This window comes from Falco rusticolus, chromosome 6 (genome assembly GCF_015220075.1).
Source record: "Falco rusticolus isolate bFalRus1 chromosome 6, bFalRus1.pri, whole genome shotgun sequence".
Taxonomy (NCBI): domain Eukaryota; kingdom Metazoa; phylum Chordata; class Aves; order Falconiformes; family Falconidae; genus Falco; species Falco rusticolus.
Genome location: NC_051192.1, coordinates 1,935,632 through 1,957,728, shown reverse-complemented (window position 1 = coordinate 1,957,728; position 22,097 = coordinate 1,935,632). Strand labels below are relative to the sequence as shown.

The 22,097-nt window shown below is 42.0% G+C and overlaps 1 protein-coding gene across 6 annotated transcripts in view; it reads left to right on the top strand.

The window, feature by feature from the left end:
* Positions 1–642: 642 nt before the first annotated feature.
* PELI1 (pellino E3 ubiquitin protein ligase 1) overlaps positions 643–22,097 on the top strand; it is a 47,037-nt gene continuing 25,582 nt past the window's right edge. The window contains exons 1-2 of one of the 6 annotated variants that reach the window (XM_037391585.1): positions 643–1,019; positions 1,723–1,774. Coding sequence is in view for 3 of the 6 variants with exons in the window: in XM_037391582.1 (XP_037247479.1) it covers positions 14,389–14,443 (55 nt within the window). In the remaining 3 variants the exon portion in view is untranslated. The other 5 variants (XM_037391586.1, XM_037391582.1, XM_037391583.1 and 2 more) reach the window with 5 other exon arrangements.

Sequence of the window (22,097 nt, the reverse complement as noted above, 5' to 3'; positions counted from 1 at the left end):
TATATACACGTGTGTGATACACACATGACATATTTATGTATAAGTGTGTGCATGTGCTTACATATATACATAAATACATGCACATGCAGATGTATGCATATACATACACATATACACATATATACATATGTACATATGAACATATGCAAGTATGTGTGCACTTATACATTCGTGTGTGATATATACACACATGTATATTTAAGTCTAAATGTGTGTATAATCGATACACCTGATTATAGGCGATGCATAGACATATACACATGCACAGCTATATACCTATATGTATGCGTTTATACACTCATATATGCATATGTGTGTGCATTTATACGTATATGAGTGATAAATACATGCATGCATAGTTATGTATGGGTATGCATGTGCATATATATTCGCGTGTGTATACATGTATGCACATGCATAGAAATATGCATACGTAAACACACATATATACACAGACACACACACACACGTGCCTGTGCAGAGGCACGCACACATGTGCGCGGGAGCCACTACAAGTCCCGCCATGCCGCGCGGGGGGCGTGTCCGGGGCGAGGCCCCGCCCCTCCGCCCCGCCCCTCCGCCCCGCCCCACCCCGGCGGTGGGGTGCGCGAGCGCGAGGCGGCAGAGGCAGAGGGCGGGCGGCGCGCTGAGGCGAGGCGGCGGAGGCGGCGGCGGAGGAGGCGGAGGCCGCGGCTGTGGTGAGGGCGGCGGGGCCGGCGTCGATCGCGTTGTTCGCTCCGGTCGCTTCCCGGGCAGCTGCCGCCGCTGTTTTGGTGGCCGTGGGTCGTAGCGCCGGGGCCCGCGGGGGCGGAGGGAAGCGCTGCGGGGGCTCCTTCCCCACTGGGCCAGCCGCGGCTGCTGCCCGCCGTGGGGCCGTGAGGAGACGGAACGGCGGCCGGGGCCGGTGCCCCTGCCCTCCGCGTCCGGCCTCCCCCCCCCCCCCCCCCCCCCCCCCCGCCTCGGCCGCTTGCGGCTGCCGGCGCGGGGTGCCTCTGCCGCCTGCTCCCTTCCTCCCTGGGGTGAGTATCGCGCCTGTCGCGACAGCCCCTCCGCGCGCCTGTATCGCGAGGGGGGGCCGGGAGCCTGCCCGCTTCTCGGGCTGCTGCCCCCCCTCGCCCCCCTTCCCCGCCGCCCTGTGCGCTTTGTGCTGCGCCTCGCCAGGGCTGCCTTTCTGGTGCTGTTCTTAAAACAATTCTTTTTTCTCTGTGTGGTTTTTTTTTTCCCGGGCGTTTGGGGAGCTTGTTACCTTTTTTTTGTTTCGTCCTTTTTTTTTTTTTTTCTTGTTCTTTTTTTTCCTTCCCACCCACCCGGAGTTGCCGAGCCCCGCTCTGGGGCTGGATGTGCTGGGGAAGCTCTTTGTCATGCCCAGCCGCCTGCCCTCGGGAAAAACAGCGCTTAAAAAAAAAAAAAAAGACAGAAAAAAACCCCAACAAAACTCGTTCAGTATTTGGACTCCCGGGTTCTGTTGAATTCGGGCGGTGGGTTTTTTCGGGCGGCAGTGGTGTTACATTTATTCTTTTAGGGGAAGAAGGAGCCCCATCCCCCCGTGAAAGTCCAGGCTCCATTGATCGCAGCCCCCCGTGCCGGAGCGCTGGCTGGGAGCAGCATGCAGGCGGGGGAAAACAAAACAAAGGGGGATTTTGTTTTGCTGTTGGTAACCTGCAGAACCTTGGTGGGAAAGCTTGCTTCTGTGTTTTTTGTTGTTTTTTTTTTTTTCCCTAGTTCTTTCAAATTTGATGTTGTTTTACTCTGGAAGAATCCAGACTCCCGGTAGGTAAGTTGGTGTCTTTTTTTAATTTTAGTCTTCTTGGGGGGAATCGCAAGTTTTCTTTCCCGTATCCTCAGCCTTGGCTCTTTTGTGAGCAGCCTGCCATCCAGTGCAACTTCAGTCGGGTTTTTTTTTTTTTTTTTTTTTTTTTTTCCCCCCCCCCCCCCCCCCGTAGTTAAATAATGCGGTTTCAGGAAGAGCTGATAGCAGGGGGACATTTCTGCTTGTAACAGCCGGGAGAAGATTTTTAAAAGGGAGGAAGAGGAGCAGTTGTGTTTTCAGTTGAATAATTTTTGTGTCTTGAAGGGGATATTTTAAAGCAATTATTACGTTTTTATACTGAAAGCTTGTTGGGTTTTTTACCCCCCTTTGTTTTTGTTTTAACTACCCTCTCGAAAACTGCAGCTACTTCACCTCTGCAAAATGCAGCTTCTAGAATACATGCAAGCAAAACGCAGCCTAGCTGTAACGCTTGTGTTTCTACCCTTACCTTTCAAAGGCCACCCATTTGTTTTTGCTGGGACTCCTCTGCCTTGAAAACACACCACATGGCAAGTAAAATTATAAAGCATTTCAGCTAGACAGAGCTGGTGGTTCTGCATCCGAAGGACGATGGGTTTATTTTTTCCATTTTGAACACGCATAGGGGGTGGGGGGAGAGCCGGGGGAAAAAAGGCTGTTTCCGGTTTCTGTTCAGCAGCTTTTCATATTCTGTTTTTTACAAAGAAGCAGCCAGATGACCTGTTGATGATACATCTTCTGTCACTTTCTGGGTGGAAAGGCGCCGGTAGGTTAGTGGAGATGAAAGCTTCAGGCGAACAGGCTACCCAGATTTTCATTTGCATGTGTCGGTGTGGCTTTGTAATGTTCTAGGCTGACAATTTTGGAGTGAGTAATGTAGTGCCAAAGTTCAGAGGACTGCACGGGACACTTCTCCCTCTTCTCTGGTGCGTGCCACCCCTCCCCCCCCGAAGAAAAAGCCTGGTTTGTAGAAAATTGAGCACTTGTAGTTGGAAGATTAGACCCGTAAGTGTCCTAAATCATTTTGAAGTCGCATGAATGGCCAGACAGGAAGCTTTAGGAATGCATTCGAGTTGTAGGTAGGCAACTACTGGGTACCTTAAGCTTAAATGTCTCCTATTTCAAATGAATTAAACCTGTAGGAACACCTACCTTATGCAGACTGTAGTCCTGTGAAGTGTGCCTAGTGAATGTTTCAGTTCTTACTAAACACTGAAATGTGTTTCGCAATGCAGCAGATCACCATGCTAGTATTCATCTTGGAAATTAAAGTTTTGAGCAACTGTTGGTATTTCAGTTAAAGCAGAATTTCGTGTAAAGTATGCCTGCCACAACCGTTTTGTATTTTGGTATCAGTACTGGTTTCTGTTAAGAAACTAGGCATGGAAAACAGGATCCTTTCACTTCAGGACTTGTAGTTAGCTGTTGCGTTCATAAATGCAAAATAGAGCATCATCTGCTTGGAGCCAGTAGCATTTAAAACTCTTATTCATTTGGAAGGAACTAATTACAAGTATATTTCGATATGAAATGTCTTCTCAGACAGGAACTCTGGAACACAGGAAGGCAGAAAACTTGAAGCTGTTTATAGATCCTAATCCATGCCCTGAGCTAAAAAAGGAAGAATGAGGGTATTTCATGAGAAATCAGTCACCTTTAAGTGCATACTTGCAAGTGAAATTACACAGTTGATTGGGAATTCCTGCAGGATGCCAGTAATTGGAGGTACTTGTTGCTAGCTGGTCACTGTGCGCCTTGCTGGCTAGATCATAAAAGTTTTGACTGTACATCAAGAGGAAAAAGTCCAGCTCTTTTGCTTTCCAGACGTTCGTTCCTTAATCTCCAGATTCACAAGCATCCTGACAAACTGTCAAAGGAAGTGACAGCAAAGCGATGGTGTAGGAAGTAGGTCGAGCGTCACTAAGTACTGCTGAGAGAGTTTCAGTGGAAAAAAGTAAGCGTGTTTCCATCTGATCTAGTTTCTGTTTCCTTTCAATCTACTGGTTAACAGGATGCACCAGTAAATCTCATATTCCTACTGTAGTACCCCCATTCTACTGAAATTAATACTGCAGCCCTAATTGAGCCCAGTTAGTCTGCCTGGATGGAAAGGTTCATGGAGGAGAAGGTAAAATAACAATTTATTTCTGATTCTGTGGGGTGCAAATCGTGTCAGTTGGACAAAGCTGAAGTGACTCTGTCTCCCAGGAGGCTGTGGGCAGCTTGTGGGGTGGATTTCCCCTCTCCCTTTGCTGCTGTAGGCTCTCTGGTGGGTGGCTGGGGATGGGCTGGGGCAATAAGGTAGCATCACGGGGCGTTCTTTGTGGCCTTAACATTTTCCGGTGGATGTGGCAATTAATAGTCACAACCAATTGTGTTTCTTGTTTAAAATGTTTGAATTGACATATTGAAAAACCTGCCTTCCAGGTTAAAAAAGATGCAAGATTCTTTGGCGTGCTAGAAATCATCCTTAAACTAAAAATCCACCACCACCCCCCAGTCCCCCAAGCTTTCAGTACGCTGTTGCCGCTTTCTGCTAAAAGCAGTAAAAACTACTGACAATAACTTGTTTTGCAGAAGAATTATAGCTTTGCACTATGAATATGTTCTTATATTTATATTGGTTTGAAAAGGAGATCTTGCTTCCAGTAGGAAGAGGTGCTTCCCTGCTTTGCATGGCTTATGGGCTACCTAGGTGAGCTCTGTGCCCTGGACTTCTTTTGCTGATCCATGTCATGTGATCTGGAGCACCAAATATTGTTAGCTGCTCAAAATGACCTTTCTGGCATAACCCCGTAGTCATGAATTAATGTGAAATAGTTGCCTGGAAACTACAGGCTTTACAGGAAAAGTCTGTTGTCCTCTCCTGGCACCCAGTGCTTGAAGGTGTAGGTGGTCATCCATACCAGTCTTGCTCCAGCAGTGTCTGCTGGCTGGCATACTAGGTGTAAATGCTGTCAGGTGGTGTTGCAGGACATGGCTCAAGCGTGAACTAGTTGGCAGCTGGTTTGATTCAGGCTGAACGCAGCACCTGGATGGAGGCATTTGGTTAAGGATTGCTGGTATCTTCTGGTCCCTGCCATGCAGGAGCACGGTTCAGTTCATGAATAGGTAATAAAAGTTAATCTGCTGACCTTGTTTTTTAATCCATGCTGCTGAAGTCAATCTTCGTGACCTGACTGCCACCCGTGGTACATACTTATATAAATGCTGAATTTTTGGGCTTGAATCTCATGTACTCAAGAGCGGAGTGGACTGAACCTTGCAGTGCATTTCTGGCTGTGGTTTTGGGATTGGGAGTGTCCTATAATTTTACCCTTCTAGTTGAAGTTGTGGTAGTTGTTGAGAGTAGGAGTGATCAAAACCTCTTACTCTGGTCTCGCACTTGTATTCCTGTTGGGAATAGGATTTGTTTGATTCACACTCACATTGCAGTACATTCCTTGTTCACCAGTAGAGTACCTTGTAGAAGATTTTGGGTATATGTCGTGCTGGCTCAAAACACTCTTGATGTCTCTTGATGTTAGCTATACAGCTATGTCAACCAGATGTTTTTGTGCGCCAGCCCCATTTGTAGTGGATTAATTGCGTAGTTGTGGTTTTAGAAGGGAGAAAAGCATTCCTTTCGGGAGAAAGTTCTTTAATAGCATAGAGAAGTTTGGGCTGGAGAGGTGCTGTCTGGCTATATTGGATATTATGGGCATGTATGTATTGGGGGGGGGAGCACCATTTAATTGATGAAAGTTAAAGTCCCAGGTGTAGGCAAGCTTTTGCTGATGGATTGGGTTTGTCAGCCTGTTAGTTTACATATTCAGTATTCAGGGAGGTAAGCATAGCTGTTATGGCAGAAAAGCTTTTGTCACTAAATGCTGCATTTCCATTTGTGGGTCTGTAACATTTGCTATAGTGGCTGAGGCTCTGCCTGGTAGACAAGTCTACAGTGCAGCACAGAAATGAACAGGTAGGAAAAAGCTGATGTTAAAAAGACTTAAACCTGAAGTGATATACAGAATATTTTTTAAATTACTAGGATAGTTGATAATATGAATAGCTACTAGAGACTGCTGTTTTGTGGGTTGATTGAGCTTCTGAGTGGGATATTATCAAAATATTTTGTAGATGCTTGCAAGATACGGCATCGGGGCAAGTTGGTTGAGTAAGATTCTTTGAAGGATGGCTTATTGGAGCTAGGACATGAAGAAAAGATACGGGGAAAAAATCCCAAGCAAGCCCTCCCCTCCAAAACCAGAACAATAATAAAGCACAAACCTTACCTATCCAAAATGGTCTTTAGGTAGATCACCACCAATGTTTTTTTGCTTCCATTGCCAGTTGATTCTTCTGGGTGTACTTAGCTGCTTGTATTTCAAGTATGCAATGTTTCTGCAACTGTATAACCCCTTGGGCTTTATTAAAAATGCTTAAAAATACTCTTTCCTGAGCTAGGATACCTGTTTTCCTTCGTGGGCATGGTGGGGAGTAGAGAACATTTTTGAAGGGACTGCTTTGTTTTATGTTAAGGTGACTGTTAAGGTTTGCCATTGGCATCAGTGGAGGTCAAAGCCTGCAAGAGTTTATGGACACACAGCAAGAGCAAACTTAGTAATCTGGCTTCAGGATCTCACCCTGTCCTTCTTGCCTCTTCTGTGCTCCTACTTAACAGTCTGATGTTTTGCCTGAACAGAGTAGCGAGCAACTGGAAAGTAGCAGATGTTGAGTTAGTTTCTCCCTTCCTCCTGCCAGCTTGTCTTCTAGGATCGTAACCCCTTGACCGGGGTCAACAACTTGAATGTTTTAATTGTTCTTTGGGTCAGGGCAGCCAAACTGGCATCTCTGGGTTAGGTCTAGCTTGTAATGTTTCCACCCAGCTGGTCATCTTTGCCCAAGAAGTGATCACTAACGGCTGGGGCAGTACACAAAGCACCTAGATGGAACTGTGGACTTCAGCTGTGGGAACTAGTGTGCCTGTGTAGCCTGCACATATGGCCCCCTTAACCATCAAGTCCATTGCGATATGCTGTAAGACAACATTAAACTATTAACAAAATTAGGCTTAGGGGTTTGTGTATTTGTAGCTCCTTTTCTTGTGTTAAGATCGTGCCTCTAACAGTTACAGATCTGCTCCAAAGTGCCCACTTTCCCTGCACTCAGTTCCTCCAGCTTTCAATGGTCAAGCAGTACTAAGCAGTAAAGATTTGATTTTAAAAGTGTACAGACTTGAGTACTTCATCTGTATTTTCTTTGTCCCAAGACAAACTATTCATGTTAAGTGATTAAAGTGGTCCCTGAAGAATTCCTGCTGAGAAATCTCAAGGCTCCTTTTCTCTTAAGTGTTAATATGTATCCTGAGATTTTTGTCTGATGCTACCTTGATATCCTTTCCACTTATCTGAAGCAGTTGTAGTTCAGTACAATATTTTTACAAGAACAGATGTTGCCTTAATCATGGTTTAACACAAGGTTCAACTGGGAAGATAAGTAATGGTTCTTTTGTCATGTCATGTAGCTGAACTATTTATTTGGTATGAGGTTAGGGGAAAAAATCCAAAATGCATCACACAGGGAGGCCTACTATAAAGTAATTTGTTTCCTTTTAAAGAACTTGTTGCTCATTTTCCTTCTTTAATGCACCTCTTGGGATAAACTGCTAATTCTAAAAATATGTCAATTCCGCCATTTCCCACTAATACATTTTTTCTTTGTTTGGCTTGGTTTGCTTTTTCCCTAAGCCACTTTAAATACTCCAAGGAATGCTCAACATGGAAGCAAATAAATGCATGTAGGTAAGTGAGTTGCTGTATTTAGATTGCTGCTGTATTTCAAGGCTAGCGGAAGATGACTTTGAACTTCTGATTTACAGTGAGGGTACTTCAGCCCGTAGCTAATGTTGCGGGTAGGGTATCTGCTTCCTCTTGGAGCTGGCTCCTTTCTGCTGGGTGAGCACTCAGTTTTGAATTTAGGAAAGAAAATGTAACATGCTCCTAAGGATGTCAAAATCTGGTAGAAACTGGGAGAGTTCCTCATGCGTAGGAAACCAGGGTTGTTGACTGTTTGCATGTGGGAAACCAGAGTTATGGACTGTTCAGCTCGTATTTAAGATATGCAGATCAAATTTTGATGGTAATTCAGTTTCAGATTTAGGAATGCTGCTTTCAGAACTCAATGCTGCATGATGCCCACCAGTGGCATGAGTGCATTGGCTGTCCATGCACAGCTTCCTAGGAAATGTTTTTCCTTAAACTAGGTGTGCTCTGGTATAATCAGTCTCTGCTCTGGTATAATCAGTCTCCTGTGCTTGAGTGGTAGGTGGCTGTGTCAGCTCTAGGACTCGACCTAGGCTGGAATGGTTGAGATAGATGAGACTGATAAGCTTGGGATGGAGAGGAGGAGGAGTATCAGTTGCTGTACACTTGCTAACAATTTGGTATGTTCAAGTGATGCACTGTTTTGTCTTTTTTTTTTTTTAATTTCTTCAACAGAATAAATTAAAGCCACATGTAAAGACTCTATTTTTACCCAGAAAATGTTTGCAGGTTGTTACCACATTGGATATTGGTTCTATTTAGTTGGCATTGTAATGTTAAAATATTTTAAACATTGATAGTGATGATTAGAAGTTGAATAGTTAGAGGGGAGAAGATAATAGTCAAACTGTAAAACAAGTCATTGCATTGTGATAACACCTGACTTTGACACCTGCTATTTGTGTGTGTTAAGGGGATATTTATTTAATATACCTTCACCAAAGAGCTGGGAGAGAGCCAGCTCAAATTCCCTGAAGCTTTTGGGGGCAATTAATAAAAACTGCTTTTTAACAGGGAAAAAGATCTAAACTTTATTTTCCCCCCAGTTTTTCAGATGGGTAGTGTAGGGAACCAGAAGGCCCAAAAGCAGGCTCTTAAGAGTGTTTTGTTTGTTCTTTTTCTCGTGATAGGTAATGTTGAGGCAAATTTGTGATGGTAGTGCTGACACCTTAGATAAGGATTGCTTCCTACTCCACTCTGCTGTCCCTGCACCTCTTCTGAGTTAAACCATTAGAGTGGTTTTATATACATATATATAGAAACCATAGATATATATATATCTGTGCACTTCATACCCTGGGATTAGCAGACCAAGTTTAAGACAAATTATATTGTATGCACATTAGTCTGAAGACAGTTGATCACCCCTTTGTGCTTAGGTGACTTTCATGGCCAAGTCATTTTCTCTTGATTCCTGTGGTAGGTGGATCCATCATACTGGGTCTTCATTCTTTGGTATCTTTTGGGGTTTTTAGTAGGGTAATTACCATGCTGCTCATAGTCCATGCCAATTCATTTGATGCTGTATGTCATTGATTAGAAATACTCCAGTAGAGCTTTCCCTTTTGGTGCAGCATGAAGTGTTGGTTAAGGTTTCTGTAAACTAGTCAAGGTTGTTGCAGAGGGCTGGAGTGTACCAGTGTACCATGGTAAGGATAGCAGCTGGGTGATTTTCATTTTGTGTTGTGTTTGTTTTTTTTTTTTTTAATGAAGTGATGTGTTATTCTGCTGAGGCAGTCAGCCACTTGCTGAAGTTGAGAAACTTGACCATGCAAACAGATAAATGCACGAGTAGTTTTAATTTTTCTCCTTTTATCTTCTTGCACATGTATATTTTTACAGTCAGTACTGTAGCCAGTGTATTAACTTTGTCTGAGGCTTTCTGAGCAACAGATGTGAACATAAAGTAGGTCCATGTACCTCTCACTGCTGGCTGAGAAAGACCAGGATGCTGTAGTAAAATGTGGGGGCTAAGCCACTTGTGACTTAGATAAAGCAACTGCTTTTGAATTTCTATGCCAACATATATAGACTATTTAATTTTTTCCTCATTGAAATCACTATTCATATTTTACTGTTCTGAGACATGCATGGTTAGCAAGGGAAACTCCTACCTCTAGAGGGAAAGTGTTACAAGCATTTTTCCTGCAATCTTTCACTTACTGTAACTTTGGGGAGGAGCTCATTTAAGTTGGCAATGTCTAAACAGGAGCAGAGATAGGAGCCTGATCTAAAAGATGAGGGAAGAGTTAACCTTTACTTTAAAGCAAAGAGGGACCAGTTGCAGGGAGAAGTGAGGAGCTTATTTACCATGTCAGTAATCATGTATAGCAAGCATCTGGTGTCTTTCAGTCTCTTAAGAGTCAGCAATAGCAAGTATTGTAGGCATGCTGCTATTAATGTATCGCTATTAACGAGGAGGATTAACAGTCAGATTTATCTGGCTGTATATACTACATAACCTCAGTCATCAAGAAGTAGCAGTTTTGAAGATCTAGGTAGTGCTTGGGTTATGTGTAGAGTGAGGCTTATGTGTAGAGTGAGGAAGCATGAGAAGTTTCTTGCTTCATGCTGGGCAGATGTCAAGTGTAGCATCACCTGTGTTTTCTCTTTCTCTCCAATTTTCCAAGGCAGGGCTGGAGCTGTGGTTCTTCTGTGCCAGCACCTTACACTGGCCTTAAAGACAGGAGGGGTCTTTGAGGGTGTGGGAGGATGTGGGGAATGATGTGTAAGCCCTCCCACACATAATAGCAGAAAGCCTTACAGAGCTAGAATTGCGCTCCACTCTCCTGTCCAACTGGCAGCTCAGTGTGTGGGAGGTGGTAGGGAGAGGAACCTGTGAGCTGGGATGATGGATGATGTCTCCAAAGCCCCAGATGAGTGTTAGGTTTGTCTTCTACTCCCCCCCCCCCTTTTTTTTCTTTAATTTGTCCTTATTTTAATAAAGGTAAGGAACCCACAGGTGTGTTGATGCTTAATTTGATAATGTTTGGAGGCTGCTACAGAAATGTGCATTAGTATTCAGTTACTAATCAAATCTTGCTCTGCTCTGAGGCATGTAAACTAATGAAGTACCAACAAATGTGAAGGTGGGGGAAAAAACTGATGGTGTAGTGTGAGTTCCCCAAGTTCACAGTTCCCATTTCTTCTGCCTCCACTGTGTCAGATGTGTAGAAGTGTCAGCATGAACAAGAAGCAGGTACAGAGCTTATGTGAGAGACAAGCTGGATGCTGAGGAGGAAAGCACAGTGATGTGGAATGTGGGGAGGTATAACAGCTGTTCGTAACCTTTGTCACAAGTGGAACGGATTATAAAATGACAAATACTGATTCTCTGCCAATTGGCATATACTCAATTCAGTATTGCACAAAGCACACCAATTAGATTTAATACAAATGTTCCCTCAGAAAGATCACCTTGATTTAATTCTTTTTCAGATGCATGGAGTAGAAATGGTCTGAGGCTTTCTGTTTGTTCTTTAAACACTAAGTGCTATATTTCTAGCTCTTGGCAGACATTGTCCACAAGTACTTCATGTTCCATTGGGCTTATGCCAAATTTAATGTACTGTGTGTACCGAAAGCATCAAAACCAGACTTACTTTAATTTTAGATTTTACAGCTACCATTATTGATTTTTCTTAGAGCTGTTCCATTCAGTCTGCTATTGTTTTAGTTCCTTTTCCCTGCAGGAATTTGGGGAAGGATCTTGATAGTCTATTTGTGTGGCTAGGGACTGTTTATGTGAGTGAGAGCTGTAGATCAGGCTTGTCTGCCGTGGCCAAACTCTCCATTTATAGAAGCTAAATCAGCACACTGCATTATTTGTGAGCTCCTGTCTTTAATACTGACTGGTATGCTGTGACTAAGGATAGTGTTATAAACAGATTCCATCAACTGACTTTCAAGAAACTTGAATTTTATAAAAACCTGAGACGGGAAAGGACTGATACCATCAGCTAAACATATCAAAAATTGTGAACTTTCATTTTGCAGTGCTTGTATGCTGTATGACTAGAAGTCTGCCTGTAAGGCCTTGGACTCTGAAGAGACCAAAAAGGGAAGAGATGGGGGAGAGAAACAGCACAAATAGGGGTTACAGTAGGTAAACAAAGAGAGGAAGGAAATAATTGAGGGAGAGAAATAGGGTGTAGTGCAAAACAGCCAACCAGCATCGGCTGGAGCATTCATAACACTACAGTCAGGTCTGCTGTGATCCCTGCCTGACAGCTGTGTTTGCTGGCCTCATATTTTGGCTGTTCATCTTTTATTTTCAACCCTCAGGGCCAAGTAGCTGTGCATAAGCATGGCTTCTGGCCAGGTGGCTCAGAGCCCTCAGAGTGGAGCAGGATTCCCTTCCATTGTGCTGGTGTGGAAGAGCATGGTACTCTGTGGAGCCTGGGTTTTCCCCCTCCTCTTCTTTTACTCCTATTAAATGACAAGTCTGGTTTGGTTTCTGCTTTGCAACTGTACCTTCTGGTGGTGTTGCTAGAGTAAAGTTGCTCAGCTCTTCAAAGACATGCATTTAAATGAGGAAGAGAGGTGTCCCTTGATACAGAGAGACATAAAATCCCAAGGAGTTCTACGCTCCTTGTTAATAGTCATTATTGTAATTAGGATGTGTGGGAATTCCTAGTTAGCCTTTATTGCAGGCTTAACCATGGCACTTGGTGTTTCTTCTTAGGCCTAACTCTTAAGCTGAAGGTTTTGAGTGTGGTTTTGAATCTAACTTCAGTTGTTCAGTCCTCAGCCATAGTTTATAGATCAGACTTTACTCCGTCTTAAAGATGGTGATTAGTGTTCAGAAGCATTACTTAAGCTTTCACAGACTTCTTCAGAAACGCTATTTTCTGCACCTGTTTTCTCATTCCACCTTGGCACACATGCTGGAGTCTGTTGAGGCCTGTTCAATTTGTGCCGTTTACCTTTGCCGAGCAATGTTAGAAGATGCTTTCCCAGCATGCAACCAAAAGACCAATTTGGAAGAATTAACAGTAGAGGATTTTTTGCAGCTGGACCCCAAGATGTGTTAATTTTATTGTAGCAGCTGGTTATGGAAGTAACTTGCATTAATGTTAGCAAACAAAACTGTGCCTCCTTTTTGCCTTACAGAAGTGTTTTGGTAATTTTTATCTTGGTGGTGTTCCTCACCAGAAGAATTGGTGCTACAGCATGCCACAGAACAGAGTAGGAGACTATGGTGCTTGTGCTCCTCTTGTCTCTTGAGTTGTTCCAAGTCCTAGAACCCCAAGCATAGCAAAAACTGTAATAGAAAAATTGTCTTATGGGGAAATGCACAGGGAATTACTAAACTTGATCAAGACAGAATAAAGGGTTGTTACAAGTGTGCTTTTGTAACTGAGAATTTGAAATTTTTTTATTGCTGTTAATGTGCTTGTTTTCAAGCTTAATTTTCAAACATCCTTCATATAAGCTTAGTATTAACTCAGTATGTACGCTAATAAGATTATTGCTGTACTAAGCTGTCTTTTGCTGATGAATATAGCTTTTGTTACCTAAAGGAACAAAATGAGTTGAATAGAAGAGCGAGTATAAAGAAAACAAAATTAGCTCCGAAGTTCAGAATAGCAGTAGTTTTGTTCCCTTGTTTTTCAAGATTAAACACAGCTTTTAAGTACTGCTTAGGAACAAACTCTTTATTTCCTGTCATCTCACTGTTAATTAGTCCATGCATTTAAAAATACATCATTTTGCTCTTTCTGGAAGTGAACATGAAGTCCGCTGTATGAAAGGTGGTCCCACCTCACTGTCTCTGTCCTGCGTTCAGATGTATGTGTGGAACCTGGTAAATCCACTGGAGGAACAGATTGGGGCAGGAATCTGGACACCATGGTGGTGCAGAAGCCTTATGTCATCTAAATGGAGGGCAGCAGGCAGGACTGCCCTTTTTGCAGGCCATGGTATCTTATGCTGCCTTAAAATTGCTTAACCACAGAATGTGCGCTTGCTATATGTTAGTGGTAACAGCTAAGTGCAGGCATTCCTGCAAGTCATGAAACTAGGTGGTAAATAATAGTTCTGTGATGCAGTAGTTCTTTGCATGCAAAGCTCGTGTCTCTGCACTAATGGCCAGGTTTGTCAATGAACAGAATAATGCTTTTTGTGTGTGTGAATTGGGGATTGCCTGGTCCAGCTCACCCTACTCAAAGCAGTTTGAAGTTAAAGCCAGCTCCTGCATCCCTTTATTTTGCATGGTCTCAAATAGCGTGCAGCCAGGTTGCCTGCTGACAATACTTGTCTAATGCTTACCTGCAACTGTCAGTCTTCTGTAAATGTAAAACTTAGGCTTATCCAGTATAATTCTGGAACATGTTCTTAAATTTCAGTAACTCTTGATCATGCTGAAACCAACTGATGGGTAACTGGGTTCTTTGATTAATTCTGAACAGCTGAGTGTTTTGAGTTGCTCTGCACCGGGAATACTGACCGGACACAAGGATATATGCTACGTTCAAAGATGTGTTAAATGCACTTTGAGAAAAGCACAAATATTCCAGTAGACACTGAGCCAACATTGATAAACCTCTACAAAATCGTTCTTCAAAGAGGCTGTGGGCAACAGGTGGACTTCCCAGCTGACAGTTCTCAATTGCTGATGCTAGCCTTTTGGTGCTAATGTGGATGGGGCTTAACCATATGGTCTCACTCTGACTTTCTCTCACAGTGTTGAAAAATGTTGTCCTGTCTGCACTAGCAGCTAACTGATCTGAACCCATTGTTGACAGTCACCATCATCAACAGGTCATTTTCCCTCTGCGAGTGTGACTTTTGATTATGTATCGTAAATCGAAGTGGAAGTGCGGTTACAATCTCGTGGTTCTTGGACATGGTGAGTTTACATCTACACAGTTGCTCTAAGAACAGACTTTCCTACTTGCATCTGAACTGCTTCTCTAGATGAAAAATTTGAAGGGAAAACTCAGTAACAAGGGAACTTAAGAGTTAAAATGGACCTTTTATTTACCTTTAAGATTTTGATTCAGCGTAGTTGCTAGATGTACAAGTGTAGAACAATACAAAATATTTGTATTCTCTTGCTGTTACTGTCCATAGTGGTATCTGTTCTTTAAACATTGTCTTTTTTAGTTAAGTGGGGAGAGAATGCTTTAAGTTGTTCATTGGACATAATCTCTCTACAGCAACCACCCCCAGCTTTTATAAAACTGCAAACGATTGTATTGGAGAGATGCCTCCTCAGCTGTACCACATTGTACTTTCTCATGCCCTAGTGTTGGGTTTCTACTGCAAATTATTCCCAGAAGCTCTGAGCTGATACAGGATTTAGTGCCTGCTGAGGGCTGTGCCTTCTCCCTCCCATCTCCCTGGGCTGCGCACACACAGCTGCCCTTCCCCAGATCCAGGTTGTGCAGCCCTGCACCCTTCTTTGCTCTGGACCTGCTGACCAGAGTTTTTCCATGAGCTGACTTCTCTCACTAACTGGAGAAAAACAAATTCAATCACAGGAGTTTTCTGAGAGGTTCTTTAAGTTTTGTCATTACGCTGACTATATACCCTTCTGATGTGTTAAGCTTAAAGTTCTTGCCTTGCTTTCCCTAGCTTTGTCTGTGTATGTATCTGTGGCTTGTTCTTTTTCCTTAGCCCTCTGGTTTGAGGATGACAGCTCCTGCCTCCTTTTCCTATTGCTTGCACCAAAGCAGTAATGTAGGGTTGTGAGAATATCAGCTGTTCCTTGCTTGAACCAGTTTTCATACCAAGTTAATGCAAGTGGAATTGAAAGTACAACCTCAGGTACAGCGGGTGTAATTAATAGTGAGAAGACTTCTAGCATATAACTTTGAAAATGTTTACGGTTTTAGTTTGCATCTCAGGGGACTGGAGCAAGTAGGCATGAGATGCTAATCATAATAGTGTTTTTCATGATCAAAGGTATCAGTACTTCAATGGCTGCTATTTTTGTTTCAACTGGCAATGCCCTAAAACTGGTTATGAGCAGTCAGTATTGGTCATTAACAGCCCAAAACATTTTAAGTACAGAAAACACCACTTCATTATTGATTTCCTGTGAGTTTGCTGACTTGAATTTATGCTGCATATTTATTTTAGTTTCTGATCAGCTGTACGTTCTGCTGCACCTCTCTACTTTCTGTCAAGTTTCTGTCATGAGTGAATTCTTATTTCAAAATCACTTTGCCATTGCATTTCAAGGTGAAGCTCAACAGATAGTAGAATATGGCTTTAACAGTAGTGTAGCTGTTAGAGATTTGTTTTATCAACTCAGGAGTCTCATCTGTTAGGAAGAAGGTTCTATCAAATGAAATATGGTGGGTCAGAGAGGACTTGCTGTGTTCAAGTACTTGTGTATAAGCCAAAATGCTTGCAACAAACTTAGTGGGAGCGTCTTTCCTTGAGAGTTGTGGGATGCCATTGAAGCTGGTGGCTTGAGAAGCTGGAAGGTACCTGGCACTGGAGTGCTTCATCTCTTCAGACAAACAGTACGCAACTTAAATACTGTAACCGACATTGAGCATTGCTTCTGACGGCACTGTAATTATTCTGAAGGTCTGGACCTTATCCAAAATCAGAGCAGTGAGTTAAATTACACGTCCAGCCCAGATTGCTCTAGTACAGTCTTGCCTGTGTAGGCTGATAGTGATCTTGCTTATGCTGGTTAATTCAGTTGCCTTCGATGCAGTTGAATCCTTACTTGCACCTGCATAATTGGGCTCAGGTATCAGGGCTGATGGCGTGACCGGGTAGACGAACAAAAACAGAATTTGGACTTTACTTTCTTTTCCTTGCTAAGTATGCTTTTACTTTTTTTTAATGCATGGTATGTGTAGAAACAAAGTTCTGTTGCTCAATACAATTGATCATCTGTTAAACAGATGAGCTACAAACCTCAGTTTTATTTTTGCGAAACACTGTGAAGGCTTAATGTAATAATGAAAAGAGAGCGAACTCAGTCTGTTGCTACATTACTGTGCCAGGAAATAATCCTTCCTCCCTGACCAGTCCCTTAGCTGTTCCAGCCATGGTATGATGTAGTTTTATTTTTTTAACAATGGCTTTATTTAGATTATCCTTCTAACTAATGGTTTTGGCATGGTTTAAAAAGAGTCTTAAGGAAGAGGATCTTGTTGCAGTATTCCAGTCTGGGCTAAACTTACAGGCTGCAAGTATTTTATTTTTTTTTTATTTAATTAGAGATTCTTCATTTGTGCCACAGTATAAACCATCTTTGGAGCATGTTTGCAAGCAGTTAGCCAAAAGGCTGAAGTTTTGTCAAAGGATGCAGTCTTCTGTAGGCTGGAGCTGTTTTAGATTACTCTGTGCATTTTTGGTTGGGAAGAGATTCCATGTAACAAGAAAGCTTTTCTTACGGTCTTTGATTTCAGTTGGCTGCCACTTCCCTGGGAGTTCCAATTGTAATATTTCAATGCCTCTTTGTGTTAGGTCTTCTGCTATCTTTGCTCAACTTTTGTGTCCAGGGCCTCTATTTTTTGCAGGTAAGCAAGACAAATCTTGCTGCTTCAGTGTATACAATTATATAGGGTATTGTTTTGAGGGTGGAGATTGCAGCCTTTCTTTTCCTTCTTATCTGATTCTTACGTTTTAAGTAGACTTCTGTATCAAAAGGTAAGGAATAAGCACTGTGCTATACATTTGGGAAACACAGATATTTAAAACTGCTAATAAAAAAATTGGTAAGTAACATGTGAGGATGTTGGGACAGAAATCACATTTATTGTGATTGTAATAACCTTTCATTTTGCTGAATGAGGGAAGGTGACCTGGAAAATACAGGTCTAAGATGTTTAAAGAGGCCTAGTAATTCCTAAACTCACACCCCTTAATGTTAGGCTCAGCCGTGTTCTTAAAAGAAGGCCTTAGGACAAGTAAAACGCAGTTACTCCCATAGTTGGGACTTTTGCAAATCCCAGCCCAGCAAATACAAGCATGCTTGCTTTTAGTACCAGAAGGAGAAAAAAATAACTCTACATTGCAAAACTAGGATTTTAACTATGATGGTCACAGGTAGGTTTTAAAGTGAACACTTTTTTTAGAAGATAGGCTTTTTGTATTTGCCTGGTTTTATAATTTTTTACTTTTTCTGCAATTAAAATGAAGTGCCTCCCTTATAACAAGGGAAAAGCCTCAGTCAGCTTGGAAGTGGTTACTGAAAGAAAAATGCTTCACATCAGAAACTAATGAAATTATTAATGCTGATACACTCCATACACTGTCTTGGCTTGCTAATGTTCTATGGTGTTGATAGCATTTCAGAGTTGTTTGGTGCTGCTGACCTCACATCTTTTTGTCCTAGTGGTCATGTTTACAGACAAGCACAAAGTATTATTAAAGAGCAGCTAGAGGAGGGCGAGTTTGTGATACTGCTGTGTTTATTTGTATAGTTCAGAGTTTATTTTGGGTGATGTAATTCACTCGCTTCCATCAGTGAAATGCTAAAAGTACAGAATGACTTCAGAGTTCTGAAGAGTACAACACTGGCTGTGGAGCCAGATAAAGTCTTCCTTTTATGTTTGGAGAATATATATTGCTTCTGCAGCTGGTGTTGGAGTTGAAGTGAGACTGAGTATGCTTGAAAACTTGTTCTTGAAATTCTAAATAAAATGTTTGCCAGTAAGTTGTATCAAGGCAATACTAATCAATGTATCAATGCTGCTAAAGGTAGCAACTTGCCTATTGTCTCAGCTGACAAGCCTGACAAACTTGTAGCTTTTCTCTTGCTCATCTGACAATTCATAAACTCATTCTGGTGGTTTAATATCAAATTGGCTACAATGATTTTGCTGTATGGTAGTTCTTTATTTAGTATGTCTGCTGCATAGTTTATTACTTGAATGTGCTTCCTTAAATGCTGGTTTTTTTACTTTGAATTTGAATTGGTCCAGGAGCTTGAATGAGCCTCTGCTGAGGCTGGGTAGTAACTTCTTAATGTGTACCAGCTTGGTTGCCTGTGCCTGTTGGTACCCTCTGCAGCTGTATGGCCTTCTGCTCCACAGATGACTTGAGACATCCTTAAGCAGGAGGGTAACTAATGACAAATGGCAAACTGAATGTGAGGAGAACTACAAACCTTTATGAAGGCGTGTGAATGAGGCACCACTGTGCTTAGTATGAGCAGCTGTTAGTAATTTGAAGAGATGTTCATAAACAATGTCAGTCCTGAGAGGGCTGGTCTACCCCTAAAAACTTGCAAAGATGGCTTCTGAAGAGCCAGATTTCTTGGAATGAATCATTCTGCACGGAAGGGCTGACTAAAAAAGGGCAAGTGAAACAGCTCCTCTGTACCAGATTATTGCTGTTAGCTTTGCTATACTAGAAAAACAGGACTTAAGGTTTCTGTGGTATGCAGAGGTGCACTTCAAGATACCCATACAGACTACCAATAGATGGTTATCTGGAGTGCACACCGTGGGTTAAAGTGCAGGCTGCTCTCAACCTCTTTCTCAAGATTCAGAAAAGTAGTCTGTGTTATGTTAACCACTCGCTTTGGTTAATAAATAAGTGCACTGAATGCTGTAAATCAAACAAAATTGATTTCAAAACTGTGTGAAGTACTACTGTGTTTCAGATTGTCTGGTGCTGTTTAAAAATCACTTAGTTGTGGTGCTGTCAAAACTGCAACTTCTTGTGGCTAAATGCTCTTTTCAGTATATTTGCCCAATGGTATTTTGTGTTTCCTGAATGGAAAAATTTTTCTTTGAGAGAAAATGAATGCTTCTTTGCTGCTTAAAGCCTGCTTCTCGATGCATACGGGTACAAAGTGCAAAGCCAAAGTAATTGCTAGAGGTGAGTTTGCAAGTGTTGAGATATTTCTGCATTTATCTTTGCATGTTGGAGAAATATCTGAAATGGGAAAGAAAGGCAGAATTTTCTTTCATGCATGTGCTAACGCCCGTCTAGCCCAGTCAGTAACTGCTCAGCTACACTTGGTTTTGAGGATTTTTCAGGTAATTTTGGAATGTGAGCTGGTATGCACAGTGAACCAGAGTCCTAGCCAGGGTACAGCTTTAAGCATGTGTTTTTTCAGAAAAAATTACTGAGCTCTTTTGCTTGAGAACTTTGTGTGGGAAATAAGTGAACTTGCATTGGATGATGAGAAATACATTGAACTCGTGTCCCCAAACCCCAATTTTAGGAATCGTATCAATTTCTATGCCAAATCTTGAAGGTTTGTATTCACACGGAATTCTGAGTTTGGTGGATCAAGGGAGAACATAGGGGTGTGTTGTCTTCAGTAGCACTTTCCTCACTGTTAACATTACTGAGAGTCAAATTGCTGTCTTGCTAATGTAGTTTCATTAGGGTTAATGATGTGTTCACATTACTGAAAATGTGAGGGCAGTCCATGAAACTACCAGCTGAACATTATAATGCTGCCTGGCAGTGGGTGCACGCTTTGACTATTGCTGGATCAGTGTTCTGCCACAGTGACAACTCAGTATCCACACACTCCACTGATTTAAAATTGCTTTTGTCTTCATATGCTAGACTGTTGTCTGATTTAGTGACATACTTTGAGAGGACAAAAAGCAATAGAGATTCCAAAGTGCATGGCTGTTTTAAAAAACAAAAATGCTACTATCTTTGTGCAAAAATACCTTTTGGTGTTTTTCCAAACATGATCCACATGCGTGAAGAGTATTTTTCCATCAGTTCTGGTTGCAACTGAAGACTACACTAACTTCAGAGTTGCCACATTCAGCTAGATACTTTCTCTTACTTGAAGGTAGCATTTTTCTGTATACATAGCAAATTGAAAACTTGAAACTAGTGACACCTTGAAAACTTTCAACAAGAAGTCAAATGTTGATGATTTCCTTAGCTCTTAATTAAAACTAGGCCATATGGTCAGGCTAAAGTCCCTTGGGTCCCTATGGAAGTAGTACTGCTTCATCTCCATGGCTGAGGTATTCTGTCCTCGGTGCTTTTTTTGGTGAGAATATGTTTGGCACAATACTGCCAGATGTCGTATACGACGAGAGCCAGGAGTACTGACCAGCTCTCTCCTTGTACCTGTAAACAACAAACTGGATTCCTGTCTCAACCAAGGAGTAAAATTTAGGGATGGCATCCCTACAACTGAATTCTTACTACTGTTTGGGAATGACCTTTTTGGTGTTAGGTGCTAGTGCCTGCATAGAGGTGAAGTGCAACTGCCTGTTTATTTTTATAAGCAGCAAACCTCTTATCCAAATTGGATTAGACGTGCAGGAAGTAAAGTATTGGTCCACTCTAGGCATGCTAAATTATACATGGCCCATGGGATTATAAAGGGGGGAAAAAAAAGGTAAATTGAATAGCATGGTTTTCTTTCTCTGAGCAGTAACAAGCTGGGACCAGGTAGGTGATGTAACACAAGGAGGTGGAAGAGATACCTGAACTTTGTCCTCCTTGAATTGCTGGCTGTAGAAGGCGATTAACATGGGAACTTAAGTGTGCCAAAAGTAAGTTTTGTGTTTATGTATAAATACAAGCTGTATTAGCATAAAAGCTGGTTCACCTCACTGGGTAAGAGATGGCTTTTCATGTATCTGGAGATATTTGAATATACCTCTATTAGAAACCTATTGTACTTGCAAAGGAATCAATTCTTGCTCTCTTGAGTCATTGTCTGAAGTAACCTTTGTTCTGCAGCTGAGCTCATACAACATGATTTAAAATATTCCTAAAGAAACAGGCATGAATGTCAGAAATAAAGGAAATTGAGGTACCGACCAGCCATTTATGTGTAGGGCTGTAATATATCCTATCGGGCCACTATAAAAACCTGACACCTGGCTTGCAGAGAGTAGGCAGACCTCTGACAGCTATCCAGAGGTATGTAGGTCATACGCTTTTATATGTAAATGCTGGAGGTGGTATGTTTAGAAAGGGCCAGGTTTTGTACCTTATATAAAGACTGTCCTGGAGGAGGAACATAGGAAGATGGTACATTTATTAGCAGCGATTTACAGAATATTCAGGTACGAACTACAGACTTGGGTCATTCACATGCAGAGGTGAGGAGAGCAGTGTGGAGGTTATCCAGCACTTTCTTTATTTTACAGGAATTGCAGATGAACTACGGTCAAAATGATGAATGTCAACAGTGTGGTGAGGAGTTTAGGGTAAAGCAGAGGGAAACTATTGGATAAACTTGGCTTTAGTGTTTTACAGCCTTTCCAAATGAAAAGGTACTTGCCTTATTTAAGATGTCCATTTGTGTGATGTGGGAGTCTAATAGAAACTGTACTGAATAGTTTTTAAACTTTGTCTCTCAAGATTTTTTTCCCTCCTCACCTAGAGTGTGAGTGTGGGGAGTCAGCCAGTTACAGATTAATTTCTATAACTGAATACTCTTTCTGTCCTTTTTTTGCTAATCTATGTGAAATGTTTTTCGCTACTGAAAGTGATGTAAAGATGTGTTAATACTTCTAGTGACTGTCTTAACTTTCTCTGAGGAAGTCTGTGGTCAAACGATCTAGCTTTATGGGAATGAAAACTTTCAGGTAATG